This window comes from Triticum aestivum, chromosome 7B, assembly GCF_018294505.1.
Source record: "Triticum aestivum cultivar Chinese Spring chromosome 7B, IWGSC CS RefSeq v2.1, whole genome shotgun sequence".
NCBI lineage: Eukaryota > Viridiplantae > Streptophyta > Magnoliopsida > Poales > Poaceae > Triticum > Triticum aestivum.
Genome location: NC_057813.1, coordinates 645,909,839 through 645,925,486, shown reverse-complemented (window position 1 = coordinate 645,925,486; position 15,648 = coordinate 645,909,839). Strand labels below are relative to the sequence as shown.

Here is a 15,648-nt window from a genome sequence, read left to right as displayed (position 1 = left end):
GTAACTAATGATAAAAGTGAGCGTAAACGGTATTGCAATGATAGGAAACAAGGCCTAGGGTTCATACTTTCACTAGTGCAAGTTCTCTCAACAATAATAACATAGATAGATCATATAACAAGCCCTCAACATGCAACAAAGAGTCACTCCAAAGCCACTAATAGCGAAGAACAAAACGTAGAGATTATGATAGGGTACGAAACCACCTCAAAGTTATTCTTTCGGATCAATCTATAAAAGAGTTCGTACTAGAATAACACCTTAAGATACAAATCAACCAAAACCCTAATGTCACCTAGATACTCCATTGTCACCTCAAGTATCCGTGGGCATGTTTATACGATATGCATCACACAATCTCAGATTCATCCAACCAATCATAAAAGTACTTCAAAGAGTGCCCCAAAGTTTCTATCGGAGAGTCAAGAACGTGTGCCAACCCCTATGCATAGGTTCCAAATGTCACGAAACCCGCAAGTTGATCACCAAAACATACATCAAGTGGCACATGATATCCCATTGTCACCACAGATAATCACGGCAAGACATACATCAAGTGTTCTCATAAAAGACTCAATCCGATAAGATAACTTCAAAGGGGAAACTCAATTCATCACAAGATAGTAGAGGGGGAGAAACATCATAAGATCCAACTACAATAGCAAAGCTCGGGATACATCAAGATCGTGCCATAGAGGAACACGAGAGAGAGAGAGATCAAACACATAGCTACTAGTACATACCCTCAGCCCCGAGGGTGAACTACTCCCTTCTCGTCATGGATAGCGCCGGGATGATGAAGATGGCCACCGGTGATGGGATCCCCCACCGGCAGGGCGCCGGAATAGGGTCCCGATTGGTTTTTGGTGGCTACAGAGGCTTGCGGCGGCGGAACTCCGAATCTATCTTCTGTTCTGGAAGTTTTAGGGTACAAGAGTATATATGGGTGCAGGGGGTACGTCGGAGGAGCTACGGGGGCCCCACGAGGCAGGGGGGCACGCCTGGGGGGGCGCCCTCCACCCTCGTGACCGCCTCTGTCACTGCTTGGAGTAGGGTCCAAGTCTCCTGGATCATGTTCGGTTGGAAAATCACGATCCCGAAGGTTTCATTCCGTTTGGACTCTGTTTGATATTCTGTTTCTTCGAAATACTGAAAAAGGCAAAAAAACAGCAATTCTGGGCTGGGCCACCGGTTAATAGGTTAGTCCCAAAATAATATAAAAGTGGAAAATAAAGCCCAATATAGTCCAAAACAGTAGATAAAGTAGCATGGAGCAATTAAAAATTATCGATACGTTGGAGATGTATCAGTGAGTACCACCCCATAGTGTCAACGTAGAGCCAAAACTCCCTTAACGCATCTAGCAAAGCTAGATGTGCATTCATAGAGACCTATGTATGGCATGGTCCACGAGCCCACAGGTCCACGCCAATGCAGATGCGCAGCCACAAGGCCATAATCATATTCAAATACAAACATGTTATCTGCATACACTAAACTTTAAATAAAAATTTGAATATTTAATGCTAGACGTATAGATTTGTTTCTCCCTTTTTACAGGTATATCAATAACTAAACGATGTTTCACCCATGTGGATGACACATGCATTGTCTTGGATGATCCTCCCAATGAAGTCCACCGCGCAATAGGTTTTACACATATAGTTCCCACAATGGATTCGGTATTTGTTCGTCTGCGTCGTGTCTGTATGTTCGATCATTTAGATCTATGCTTCTCTTCATCGGTGACGGTTGTTGTTCTAATACGTTGGTCCTATGGGTCTTTGTGATTGCCTTGCTTAATAGGGATGCTAGACTACTCATATCTATAAGAAATTCCTTCTTTTCCGGGAGCCCATTTGAAAAGAACTCCAAAGTTAAGAGTGCTTGGCTTGAAGTAATTTCAGGATGGGTGATCGACCAAGAAGTTAGTCCTGGGTGTGCACGAGTGAGGACTAAGTGTGCAGGAAATATTAGTATAGATCTATGGGGCCAGTCTATATCACGCCAGGAGTAACGACCGCTGGCGGGTGTGTCCGAAGCGTTCCAAGTTGGTATCAGAGTCGACCCTCGCGGTTAAACGGATGTTTGTGGGCCAGGTGCTCTATATCACGCTAGGAGTAACGACCGCCGGTGGGTGTGTCCGGGGCGTTACAAGTTGGCATCGGAGTCAGGTTCTTGCGGTTACATGGATGTTTGCGAGCCAGATGCTCTATATCACACCAGGAGTAACGACCGCTGGCGGGTGTATCCGGGGTGTTACAAGTTGATATCAGAGCTAGGTTCTCACGGTTACATGGATGTTTGCGGGCTAGGTGCGCAGTCATGTTGTGCATGAGGTTTGTGGCACACACGACATGGCACATGTGCTGGATTGGATGCACAGACGTATGTGCCAAGAGGGTACGTTCCTGTGGTCCAATGAGGACATCGGTTCCTCTTAGTGGGGGTGTATGTGATAGCCTGGCTTAATAGGGAGGGTTATCATTTATGCCATTGGTTGTGTCTCACTACTCAGTTTCGCCACTAGGAATTTCAACTGGTCAAAAATGCCATCGCTTCGTTAGGCGCATGCTCAAAAATACCTATAGACTAACATGTCAGCTCTCCTTCTATCTCACTACAAAAAAGTGTGGGTCCCACTTGATCCCAACAACGTTCTTATTTTCTCTAAAATTATCCGCTTGCTTACTGCGAACAAGTGAGGTCAACACTTATCATTGTGAGATATAGAGATCTGACATGTGGGCATAGGGGTATTTTTGTCATATAACATGGTCAATGAATTTGACCTGACAATAACAATGTCTAATGGCATTTCTGAGGAAACATCTATGGGAACAATGGCATTTTTGTGATATCTAATGGCATTTTTGAGAAAACATCTCATGAAACGATGGCATTTTTTAGCGGTTGTAATTTCTAATGGCAAAACTGAGTAGTGAGACATAACTAGTGGCAGAAATGATAAAAACCCTAGTAGGGATGCTAGACTACTCATATCAATTATGAATTCCTTCTTTTCCGAAAGCCCATTCGGAAATAACTCCAAAGTTAAGCGTGCTCAGCTTGGAGTAATTTCAGGATGGGTGACCAACCGAGAAGTTGGTCCCAGGTGCTCAAGAGTGAGGACAAAGTGTGCAGGAAAGACTAGTATTGATCAATGGGGCTAATGTATATCACACAAAGAGTAACGCTCGCAGTCGGGTGTGTCCGGGGCATTACAGTCCTTAACACAATGACTACAACAATATTTGGCCGACGCCGGTGATGGAGGGGCGATGATGGCGGTGCGCCTTCGTTTTGCTCCGGTTCTTGTGGTCGTCGCTAGAAGGTTTACAGATTTGGATGTAATTTTACTTCTGATGTTCTATTTGGAATAAATCAAAACCTAGCCTTTGTTTTCATAAGAACTGGAAGGTTTGATTTGTAGATAAGATTCAAATGTGGTCTCATGTGTGTAACACTAGCCTTACAATACAAATATTTATTCAACTCCCAATCAAATGAATAATACATGATACATATATATTTACATACAACAAACAATCTTATTAGTACACAATACATATCATTGTTGTAAAATTCTAGTTTAGTAGTCCAACATTTAATTAATTGTGGTTGTCAGCCCAGAATTGAGCCTGGAGCCAGTCCACAGTCTTCTTCTCCACCTGAAAGGCCTTAGCCAAAACATCGTCTGAGATTGGCGGCTTCGAACCAAACACAGCATTCGCAATGGTTATGGCCCCTGGGTTTTGGCTGCTAAGTCCAGCGATTGCAACTGCTGGCTTGTAGGGGTTGGGGTTGAACTGGAAGTGAATGAGTCCTTGTGGGAAAACAAACACATCACCCTTGTTGAGGACCTTCCAAAAGAGCTTGTTCTCTGGGTTAGATGTGACAAAGCCAACATAGAGTGTCCCTTCAAGCACGGTGAGGATCTCAGTGGCACGAGGATGAGTGTGTGGTGGGTTCTCCCCCAAAGGTGCATAGTCAATGCGTGCTAAGGAGATACCCAGTGTGTTGAGACTAGGGATCCTCATGACATTGAGCAGTGTGACAATGGATCCCACCTTGCTCATCTTTGTGTCCCTAGGCATGTCAAGTTTGGCCGCTAAGAAGAAGTCCTCCGCAGTCACCTCCTTTGGGTCTTTGCAGACAAACCCATTAACAAGTACTGCATAGGTGCATATAATACAAAGAAGCATGTAAGTCGATGACTTGTAAAGATATTATCTGTAACAGGAATATATGCAAATTTTAGACTTTGCAACTAAGGTAGCTTGGAAGTACATACCATGTGAGCTATTGTCAGCCACACAGAAGTCCTGGAGAGGGCTTGGATCAGAAGCCATTGCCTGCCATGAGGCCAACGCGAGGAGTGCAACCAGAAGGAAGCTGGAAGAGGAGGCCATTGGGATTTTTTATGTTGAGTGGTGTTTCCTAGAGAGGTGTTTCAGCGTTTGTGGGTTGTGTGTTCTGCCGTACTTGTGTGGTTTGCCATAACGAAGGATGTATGTGTATATATAGCAGCAGGAAAGAGTTGGTAAAGGTTGTGAACAAGTCCAAGAAGATTGTATTGCCATATAGAAGTGGTCATTAAGCCGGTTGAGTATGCCGACTAGCTGCAGCATTAGGAAGCTTCATCATCCACTTCATTTTAATATGTTCTAGTGGCTGACTAATCTGACTTGGTCATGCATGTGTGAAACAGTAAACTACTACTGGACATGTACGCGTATTTGGTAGTACCACCCTAGACCCTAGTTACGTGATACCTCTGCTCACACCTCCAAAAATCTTAACAAATGAGCATGAAGAAAAATTTTGTTATTTTATTTGCAAGAATTTGCCCCCAAAAAATCACTATGTAGATTGCTGAACTTGAACTGAACTGATGTTTTTTTCAAAACTCAACTGACAGAGATTATGCGAACATAGGTTTTTGCTCCATCCTTGCTTCTGAAGAAAACAATTGACTTGGTCATAAGTGGGAGCTGAGTAATTGGAAATGGTACTCTTCCCACCATCTGCGCAAACACTAAAGTCACTAACGATTGCTTCTAATGTGATACTGCATAAGTTTTCATCATGCATGCAATTACCTGCTGGTGTACACATGGAAGAAGATACCGAGCACATTGTGAATGCTTCTTAGATTATGCGTGCATCAATGTCACGCATGACGAACATGAATAAGAATGGCCAAGTAACCTCCCTTTTCGTTACCTATACTACACATGAAATGGTCACTGTTGATGGAGTTGTCTATATGTGACCGAGTCTGAAGCAAAGAAGTAGTCATGGTTGGAGATCCCATACAAACTATGTGGAGAACCCGCCAGTTCTATTCAATATATAATTTTGTTCAGTTCATAATACACGCTCTATAATAGACCATCTCAACCTTGTTTCTTTTTTAATCAAGACCATTTCATTGAAATCATTTCAACCTTGTTAACCTTCACAAGGAGGGCAGGTCGTCTGCTTGACTTGCTTTAGCTGCGCGACCTCCGGGGCATGCTATATCCTATCATCGCACTATAGCCATACCACAGTGTAGAGTGATTAAGAACATCATACGAAACATTCACAATATAAATATTATTTAGCAGACTCTATGACATGTGGGTCCCACACATTATTAAATGTCCGTAAAGGAGTATATATAATTATATATGCATTGGACTCTTTTTGTAGGGATTGTTTGGATAGCAAGTTTATGGAGAATCGGTCTCCTTAAACTTGATTTTGTAACAACCTAATATGCTGTTTGGATTAGTTAACAAAAATCCTTGATAAAACCGAGTTTTGTGGAAGTAAAAAAAATCCAGTGTATAAAAACGGGTTATCCGTACACGGTGTCCCGGCATCACACATTACCTTGGACAAGTCGCGCTACATCAGAGGTTCGTCTAAAGCATGTTTTCCTAAAAAACCTCCAAAAAACAATTTACTAAAATCATGCGTTTAACTCTCCCAAAAACCACATATGGTTTTCAGTCATGAAAATATATCAATAATTTTCAATACGCAACATACATTCGAAGATACATGTGTCAAATACGTATGTTGGTTGCACCTATCAGTTTCATAAATACATGGATTTTTCTGAAAACATTTTCGTAAATGTTTTGGAAAAAAATCCCTTCAGCAAACTTTTCCTAAAAACAATCCAAGAAAAAATATTATCTTTATGCTACTGTACTTATTTTCTCCCAACTGATAGAGCCATCCATAAAATAAAAATTTGAACCAGAGAGATCTATATTCCATAATTACCAAAAAAGACTATTTACCCTGCTTTATAAATAAAGAAACAACCACAAACATACAAGCATCCCACTGAAGAGATAGAGGTCCACAAACACCAGACACCCAGCACACGACACGCAAACAACAAAAGTACAAAAGAAAGCCTTCAAAAAAAAGTACAAAAGAAAGTTCAGAATATGCTGGGGGCTACATCACAACACGCCCACGACTCAAGGAGGATAAAGGATCATGAGTAGCCTGGCCGCCACCTCCTTGTGCTTCCTCGTCAATTTGTCGATCGTCAACTTATCCCACCACTTGAATAGGGGCTTTCACTGCTGCAAGAAGCCACACAACTTGTAAATCGCATATTTAGCCCTTGAAGGAAAAATATGCTCGATGATAAGTTTATTTCGATCACACCACACAGAGTCTAGGCCAAGGTCCCAAAATTCACCCACATCAGTCTGTGAACCTGGCCCGAGCAACCGGACACTAGTTAGTGCCAGTGAGGGAAGTTGGTTGGGACCAGCTATTGCCCCAGACTTCCCTGGAGCAGCTCCACAAAAATTGGACGGACACACAGTAAGGGCATGTACAATGGTTGATAAAGCGGTCTTATCTTAATTCTTGTATGTAATTTAGAGATGACAAACAAACATGTCTACAATGGGTCATCTCTTAGCCTTATCTTCAATAACTAGTTATTCCTAAAAACATGGTGAGACATATTGTGCTAAGAGATCATCTCTTGCCTTCTCTTAATTAAGAGAAGACAAGCCTTCTCTTATGATTTCTCTCTCCTTCACCTCATCATTTATCCTACATGGCATTGCTAAGATAGAACCATTGTACATGCCCTAAAGAAAAGATGGTTCAGGTCCTCCACAACAGCACAGCTGGCATTGGCTATCCCCCGGCCCATTCCGCTTAAGCACTTGGTCACCCGATGGCAGCAGCCACAGGCTCCAAAGACCACGAGGTAACGTCTGGGTCCGTGGACAGGGATTCCATAATTGGGCATAACGAACAGAAAACAAGGAAGGGGAGAAGAAAGTTCAGGAAGTCCTTTTTTTTTAAAGACTAACGTCCACACGTGTGGATGACCGTCCAGTCGAGTTTGCACAAATTTAGACACATTGAGGTAGAATTCGCGTGCCACGTAGGACGGGGCTGGTGTGTGGGCATTGGAGAGTTCACCCACACGCCCACAGTACGCGGTTTGGCAGCTGAGTTGTGTGGGTGAACTAGTTTCTGCCCACACAACCAACACCTAGTCCACGTGCGTGTGGGCGAACTGATTTCGCCCACACGACACCCGTACGTTGTTGGATGGCAATTGCACTACACGTATGTGGCAACTAGGTAAACACACATGGCAACTATAATTCGTTGCAAGACGGCAACTGCAGTTGCGCGTACGTGGCAACCAGATAAACACACATGGAACCTGTGATTAACCATACATGGCAACTATGGTTGGACCACACGTGGCAACTAGGTAAACACACATGGCAACTACTGTTTGATCATATGTGGCAAGTAGTTAATCACACACAGCAACTATGGTTTGATTACACGCGGCAACTACCATAAATTTGACATGGCAACTATAGTTAACCAAAACAGATAAAGTTGGCATGCATTTACAACTACATTTGCCATCCCTAGATAACTACATTTGCCATCCGGATGGCAACTAAATCGTCATCCCGCGGGAGTACCTAACGTAGCTGCCCAAGGATGTGTGGGCATTTTTGCTTCGTGCCACATGCGTCGGGTGAAGATGAGTAGTACTTTGTTGGGCATGTGGCACGAAGTAGCTGAGCCCACACGTGTGGGCAATTATAATGTTTGCCCACACACAACCCATGTGTAGGACTGGACGTACGAGTGAGCTTTTCGGCTTGGCCCGAAGCTCGCTCCAGCTCGGCCCGTTACAGCTCGGCTCGACAGGATTATCGAGCGGGCCGAGGTCTGAAAACAGGCACGTTTCGCGACCGAGCCGAGCCGAGTTTCGGCCGGTCCAGCTCGCTGGCTCGCTTGCGGCCCAGCCCAATTCCACCATCGATCGCATTAGGGCACGACCACACGAGCAACCACAGCGAGAGTCTCTCATCTCTCCCTTTCTCTGCTCTGCGCCGCCTCACCTCTCTCTCGCCACGCCGCGAATCTGGATCGACGGCGACGAGCGACGCCGCGCTTCCTCGCCAACTCGGCACCGACGGCGACGGGCGGCGTGACCGTTCCTCACCACACCGGACGTAGACGGACGTGCCTCCCGTGGTTTCTCGCGGAACATGACGAGCCGGACCAGGTACTTTCTTCCTTCCCAAATCCCAATCCCTAGCAACAGCTCTCTGAACTTAGTACGCATGTGATGGATCAATGGATGGATGGATCGTTGGATGTAGTCATGTAGTTCGAACTTCCCAAACCCTAGCCGTAGTTGTCTGCACTAGTACACATCTGGTGGATGGATGGATGGATGGATCGATATACGTGGTCAGGTAGATGTAGGGCTAGATGGGTGGATCATGGATGGATGTATTGTAGTCTGTACGGCTAGATGTAGCAGCAACGGATGGATGGATCACGTATGGATGGACTTGTAGGGTAGAATGGATGGATAGATCAAAAATTTCATTGATTCCATGTGTAATTAGTTTTCTGTTGTTGATGAACTAGTTGATGATCTACTTGATGTAGCATAGCAGCTTGAAAAAAAATCTAGTTGCTGGAAAATTACATACACTCCATGTCTAATTAGTTTACTGTTGTTGATGATTGACCGTTTGTTGTTTGCTGTGTGTGCAGACGCCTATCGTCGCAACAATGAACAATTAAAAGGGGAAGGCGAGTGGGAAGGAGAAGGAGAAAGAGAGGACGTTGGACTCCATTATGAAGAGAAAGTTGCCGGTCTCGGGGATGCACAAGGGGAATGGGAAGGGCAATGCAGCAGCTACTACACGGCTGCCGATGAAGTTGACAAATGATTCCAGCAATGTCCCAATCGCTGAGTTGTTGTATAGGGTAAAAAAGAAACCTCCGCCTCGACGTCTCCCTGACCCCACCGGCGCTGGCGTGCTTGCCGGAATCGCCGTTGCCTCCGGCTCCGCAAACTACTATGAGAGGGAGGCTACATCTTCGCAGGTATGTACGTGCAAAATATATATTTGTGCAAGCTTGTGTATATGCTGTTTTTGCTTTTTGAAAGTCAAATTTATGTGTGCCCAAGCTCATATGTTCTGTTTTTGGTATCCAAATGTCAAATATATGTTTGTCCAAGCTCATGTGTGTGCTCTTTTTGGTATCCAAATGTCAAATATATTTTTGTGCAAGCTCATGTGTGTTGCTGTTTTTGCTATCCAAAAGTCAAATATATGTGTGTCCAAGCTCATGTATGTGTTGTTTTTGCTATCCATAAGTCAAATATATGTGTGTCCAAGCTCATGTGTGTGATGTTTTTGCTATCCATAAGTCAAATATATGTGTGTCCAAGCTCATGTGTGCTGTTTTTGTGTGCTAGGCAATGGAGCATGATAAGCAAGCGGAGGAGGATCATGAAGAGGTGGAAGAGGATGAGGAGGAGGACGAGGAAGAGCAAGATACTCTGTTTGTGGTGCCGCCTGGGGTTGGTGACAAATCAGATTCAGATGGGTTGGTGACAAATCAGATTCAGCCAAGAACAATTGCAACACAAGTACCTCGATGCCACTTATGGATTGTGAGTTTCAGTCCTTCTTATCAGCCACTTCATCAACACCATCAAAAAGTGAGCTTAGAAACTATCTAGATGACTTGAATGAGGCAATGGATCCTATGTTCAATCTTCTTGATTGGTGGAGGGTGAATGCACCTAGATACCCCGTATTGGCAATGATGGCAAAGAGGTTCTTGACTGTCCCGGCTACCTCCGTGTCTTCGGAATCAACTTTCAGCACGGGTGGAAGAGTTTTAGGTATGTCTACTTGTTACATTGGATGTTAGCTTGTCAACTTGTCATCCTATGCTTAAACTTAGATATGTCTACTTGTGTGGTTTTAGATGACTACAGGAGTTCTTTGAAACCAGAAATGGTGGAAGCCTTGGTGTGCGGTGCTAGTTATATCAAAGGTTCTCACAAGGACTTCAATGTGGTGGTATGGTTCCTATCTTTTTCTTCTATGATTTCTGTATATTACTTGTATGTGGCTAACTTACAAATAATTAGGAGAGGGACGAAGATGAGGAGGACGATGTTGAGAATATCAAGTTGCCCAAGATTTTTGATGTGGGGGGTGACAACAATTGGTAACTAATGTTTTTACATGTCTCAGTTTTCCTATCTTGACATATTGAGAATATCAAGTTTACAAATCTGTGTTACATGTCGATATTCGCCATGTGGGTGTTGCTCTTGCTATTTCTAAGATGGATGTCTACATGATCTTCTCATGTGGATTGTTGAGGTCAACGTGATCATCTCGTGCCATTTCTTTTGTTGTGATGAACTTCGAATTATGTGTGCTGTTGTGATGAACTATGGACCTTGAATGATGTTGTGATGAACCATGCACTTTCAACAATGTTGTTGTGAACTTGTGATGAACTATGAACTTTGTATTATGTGGTTTTCACTAGTCATTGTTTGGCTGTTAACATTTTCTCAGTTTTATGTCAAAGTGGTAAGTGTTATGCTATGCAAAATTTCCTTGTTTGGCTGTCAATATTTGATGTTTTCCTGTGTAAAGTTCAATTGAAGTGCTGTCCAAAATTCAATAGAAATGCTGCCCAATTCTTTCTCTCATATGTGTTCCATTGTTACAATTTTGTAGAAGAATTCATATAAGAACATTATTTTTCATTACTATGACCAATTCTTAAAACAATAGATTGTTGGATTGTTCATTTTTAGTAGTATAAACTGTTTGTTTTCCAAAATATAGGTTTAATTGCCGCAAAAAATCAAGTATATGCACTATATATAGAGGTATGTACTATTAAATGGTTCTGGGAGAAACTGACTTACGAGCCGGCTCGGTCTGAGCCGAACCATAGCCGAGCCGAGCCGGTTGAAGTAGGCTCGTTGGCTGAGCGAGCCGAGCCGAGCCGAGCCGCTCCAGAGCGAGCCAAAGCCAGGCTCGGATCAAGCTCGGCTCGGCTCGGCTCGTGTCCAGCCCTACCCGTGTGGGCTGCTTTCTGCTCACACCACACATGGTGTGTGGGCAGATGGCTAGTATGCCACACGTGTGGCAGTTAGCCACATCCTTTTTCTTTTGTTTGTTTGAGGAGAAAAAAGTTTGGGAGTTTTTTTTTTGAGACAAACTGCAAAGCTTTATTACGTCGTCATAATGTATACAGGGACGAAATCAAGATCGTTGGGCTGTCCTAACTAAACATGCGGCCAACCCCGAAAAATAAAGTGTGCTTTGCTAGCTTGTGAGCCTCGATATTCGAGCTCCTAAATTCATGATGTATATTACAAGCCTCAAATTCAGACCTATGTTGTATAATTTCATGCGCAATTGCCCCGTAGCTTCCTTTGTTTTGTTGTTGGATGTCGTCGACGGCCACTTTACAATCAGAAGCAACATGTACCCTTCTGACATATATGTCATCTGCCAATGCCAGAGCCTCCCTGATTGCGAGCATCTCCAAGGTGTCGGGATCTGAAAGATGGGAGAAAACCACCGCCGAAGCTCCCAAGAAAGCTTCATCTCGGTCTCTACAGATTGCTCCCGCTGCACCTCGCATCCGGCCTACTGCGGCATCTACATTGATCTTGACCATCCCCAATGGCGGTGCAATCCAGTGATTAAAGTTCGGGAGTTAGCGACGCGACGCGAGTAACGGGCTTCATGCAGAGATGGGCCTAACGACGCGACGCTGATAATCGGCCAGGATATATATATAATCAGGGTAAATGGCCCGTGTATTCTATAGCCCACACGAGTCCTTAACTAATTTCTAACCCATCCGGTCGCCCATTGACCTGCCAGGTTGCATCAAAGAAGAATCCTCGTCGACTTCCTCGCCCCTCCTCTTCTCCCGCAGGCGGCAGTGGCAGACTGGTGATCATCACGGTGAGATGCTTCCTCCCCGCCAGTCATCCTACGTAATCCACTTGCTTCTCCTTGCAGTTGCTTTTCCCTTTTATTCGCGACGAATCCACCCTAGCTAGCTCTTTCTGCGATAGATGAAATCCGTCACATCTGAATAGGAGATCGTTGTTGTCGCTGATATATGTCTGCATATTCAGGATTTCAGTTGATCTTTCTCGGGTTTTTTCGGCCATCATCACGGTTCATGGATTTTTGGAAGGCACTGCTTATATGAGGGGAATAAAGTTTAGAAAACAGTACTCCCTCGATCCATATTACTTGTCGCTTATTTAGTACAAGATGAGTATATTTTCTGAAGTTATAAATAGGGAGATAGTTTTGAATTAGTTTTCACGAATTTAATCACATTAATCGATGCACTTCTATCTTCAATCCTGTAACTTGCAACTGAAAAACACGCAAAATCTTGTAGTTCTACGGACATTTGGGTAAAATATTCTATAATAGAGTTTGTTGGCCTTCTGAACACGCGGAAGGAAAGGAGCTGTAGGGCGATCCAAGGAGCAAAGATCCGTTATCAATGTGTGAAATCTATTTATATTTAATTTGCACCACAAAGACGCAAACAGAATAGATCTGATCTAATCCATATTTTTAGTTTGTGGCATTCTAGGTTAGCTCCACCATGTTCTTCTGCAACATAAACTGGTTTTAGGGTTTTTTATGTTTACATGAGTATGATTAAAATTAAATAAAATTTGGACCTCAGAAATAACACCAAAATATCGGATTTGTGCATGGTGAGCTAGGAATGATTATTACATTGAAGGGTCAGTGTTTACAATTTTTTTTTGGCATCATTGTTTGAAACTTGTTTTAACCAATTTTATTAATTGCACACCACAAACAAAAATGTAAAATAGATGATTTAGTATGAACCCATTTTTCTTGTACAGTTTGCTTAAAAACAATCGTCTGCAGAGAGGTCTTTAATTAAACATTATTATCAGTAGGTTGCCCCGCTGCACCTGGTACAATAACATCCTGTCCCATTGTTCACTTGACTTTCAAGACTCAATCTGGGAAAAAGTGTCGTTGCTTCTATAGTTATCAGCTTTCTCATATCTGCGACCAGATCTCATACGGAATCTTGTGGCTTGTGCGGTAATGTTCAGGCTTATACCTTGCTTTTGTAAGTATTATTGTTTGCATATCTAGTTAAAATATCAGTAATAAGTGCTCCCTCAGTCCCAAAATAAGTGTCTACTAAAGTTGAGACACTTAATTTGGGACGGAGGGAGTAGTAATTGGGCAAGGCGGGAAGAAATAACAAACTTGAGTAGGGTAAAGCTACTATCTCTGTGTGTTTCTCCTTTTCAAAGTCTGGCCGGAGCACAATATTCCAGAGTTGTATTCTTACAGGCTTTCAATGTAACCCGTGACCTTGGCCGTTTATCTAATTTTATAGTCCCTCCGTCCCAAAATAATTGTTGCGGCCATGACTCTTATTTTGGGACGGAGGGAGTATATAATAACAACAAACTGTTAATATGCATGATTGTTATGTCTTGTGGTCTTCTTATTATATTTTCTGGTGTCCTAACAATTTAATTTTTGGGTTATAGTCTCACAAAATTTGTTACTCTATTTGGCTCTAATAATTGATTGTGATTTTTTTATTTTGCACATTTTGATGATCTGAACTAGAACACTGACTAATTTTGAACGCCTTAATTGACCCTATTTTTCTGGTGCAGGAGTAGAAACCGATCAATTAAAATTATTCTGATAAAAAGGGAATATCATGGCTACTAAGGAGTTATCGATGAAGCTCCTGATTGATGCCAAGGCTCAGAAAGTCTGCTTTGCCGAGGCTGACAATGAAGTTGTCGAGTTCCTATCCAGCCTCCTATGCCTCCCGATGAGCACCGTCATCAACCTGCTCACCAAAGAGCGTATGGTTGGCAGCATTGGGAATGTCCTTGATAGCCTGGAGACGCTCGATGCCACGTATGTATTCTCAAGCAAGGGCAAGGAGCCCTACATCAAGCCAACAATTTCCCCCGGTATGCTCTCTCCTTTGCAACAGCTGATGGGGGATGCACAGTTAAATGCCTGTTGCAGGTTCTTCACCTGTGAGGGGACAAGATGCTGCTACAAAAGCCATAGTTGTGGGTATTTTTCAGTTGTTAAAGGCAGCAAATGCCCAAGTTGCTCCACCGGAATGAACAAAGCTATGCCGCATGTCAAAAGTGAGGGGTTTGTGGTCGGGACAGCCACGTATACAGTCAAGGATGACCTCTCGATGATACCGGCGTCCAGTGTGGCAAGCGTTGCCTTGCTCGCGCAGTGTGGTGTCAAAGACCTAAGCACACTGCAAGAAAAAATGGTGAAGATTGGCAAGGAAGAGGTTACACACATATTCTCTTATTTTTATCACTAGTTTCCCATTTGTTTTGATTAATTGGTTCAGTTCATGATATCTGTGCTGGAATGTTAGGCTCTGGACATACTCCTCGCTTCGCTGAAGTCCAAGACGGTCCTGACTGATGTCTTCCTTCAGACAAGAAAAGCTCGTTGCAAGAAGGAAACGGTTGCTTAGTCATGCGGCTATGCCTCAGTAAATTCACCAGACATGTCATGCACAAATCACCATATGGCCTGGTGGATGAGTGAGTTGTGAGCTGCCGGTCTGTTTGCATTGTCTGGCCATTCTCTAGGTTAGTGGACCAAAGCTAGTAGGCTGCTTAAATTAAAATCTCTGTTGACATCATGTACCGTGAGATGTGTGCCACTTTTGCCACCAGATTTTTAGGAGATTTTTTAGGAAGATATTTGTATGAACCTTTTTTGAGGGATTTGAACCAAGCTTATGAATTATAAACAGTTTTCACTATTGACTAACTTGCGCAATGTCTTCAAAACTAAATCACATGTTGTGTCTCCTCTACGCCTCGCCTGGTCGGAAGTCAGGTATGAGTGATGACACACATTAGAGAGCTTGTGGTATTTGTGTCCCTAGAATCTTCGGCCTAGATCCAGGGTTGTTTTTGGCGCTTTGTCCTGTCATGTCGATAGTGGTCGCAAGTGTGATCAATTTGCTTTAGTTAGTGTCTCCCCATGTCACCTGTTTTACGACGTCGGCATTCTTTCCCGACCACATGACAATGAAGCAACGGTTCAACATCATAAAATCCTACTTCAAACTGGATGTCGTCTGTTTGTTTCTTTGACCCGAGGGTTAGAGAAGATTGGAGATGTAAAGCTAGGGAGAATGATTTGATGTGTTTCTAATGTGAAATTTAGTTTTTCTATCAAAGGTAGTCATTGTCTTTTTTTTAGAAATCAAGGG

General features: G+C 43.2%; 2 protein-coding genes across 4 annotated transcripts; one reads left to right on the top strand and one right to left on the bottom strand.

The window, feature by feature from the left end:
• Positions 1–3,434: 3,434 nt before the first annotated feature.
• On the bottom strand, positions 3,435–4,482 carry LOC123162666 (germin-like protein 8-11). Its single transcript, XM_044580445.1, has 2 exons — positions 4,295–4,482; positions 3,435–4,174 (listed from the first exon to the last, which is right to left on the bottom strand). Exons 1-2 carry the CDS (start codon positions 4,410–4,412, stop codon positions 3,612–3,614), a joined length of 681 nt encoding a protein of 226 aa, XP_044436380.1. The 5' UTR covers positions 4,413–4,482; the 3' UTR covers positions 3,435–3,611.
• Positions 4,483–12,183: 7,701 nt separating this feature from the next.
• Positions 12,184–15,159, top strand: LOC123161563 (uncharacterized). 3 transcript variants are annotated; one of them, XM_044579368.1, is made up of 5 exons: positions 12,187–12,317; positions 12,494–12,592; positions 13,307–13,460; positions 14,054–14,706; positions 14,797–15,159. In XM_044579368.1, exons 4-5 carry the CDS (start codon positions 14,101–14,103, stop codon positions 14,896–14,898), a joined length of 708 nt encoding a protein of 235 aa, XP_044435303.1. In that variant the 5' UTR covers positions 12,187–12,317; positions 12,494–12,592; positions 13,307–13,460; positions 14,054–14,100; the 3' UTR covers positions 14,899–15,159. The 3 variants fall into 3 exon arrangements, with proteins under 3 accessions (XP_044435302.1, XP_044435303.1, XP_044435304.1); XM_044579369.1 differs by lacking the exon at positions 12,494–12,592 and having other exon boundaries at positions 13,310–13,460; XM_044579367.1 differs by lacking the exons at positions 12,494–12,592; positions 13,307–13,460 and having other exon boundaries at positions 12,184–12,317.
• The last annotated feature ends 489 nt before the right edge of the window (positions 15,160–15,648 follow it).

Coding starts and splice junctions, on each gene's coding strand:
- LOC123161563 (XM_044579367.1), top strand. CDS start 14,101: ATGGCTACTAAGGAGTTATCGATGAAGCTCCTGATTGATGCCAAGGCT. Junction 14,707..14,796: donor TGAAGATTGGCAAGGAAGAG/GTTACACACATA, acceptor CTGGAATGTTAG/GCTCTGGACATACTCCTCGC.
- LOC123162666 (XM_044580445.1), bottom strand. CDS start 4,412: ATGGCCTCCTCTTCCAGCTTCCTTCTGGTTGCACTCCTCGCGTTGGCC. Junction 4,175..4,294: donor GGCTGACAATAGCTCACATG/GTATGTACTTCC, acceptor GCACCTATGCAG/TACTTGTTAATGGGTTTGTC.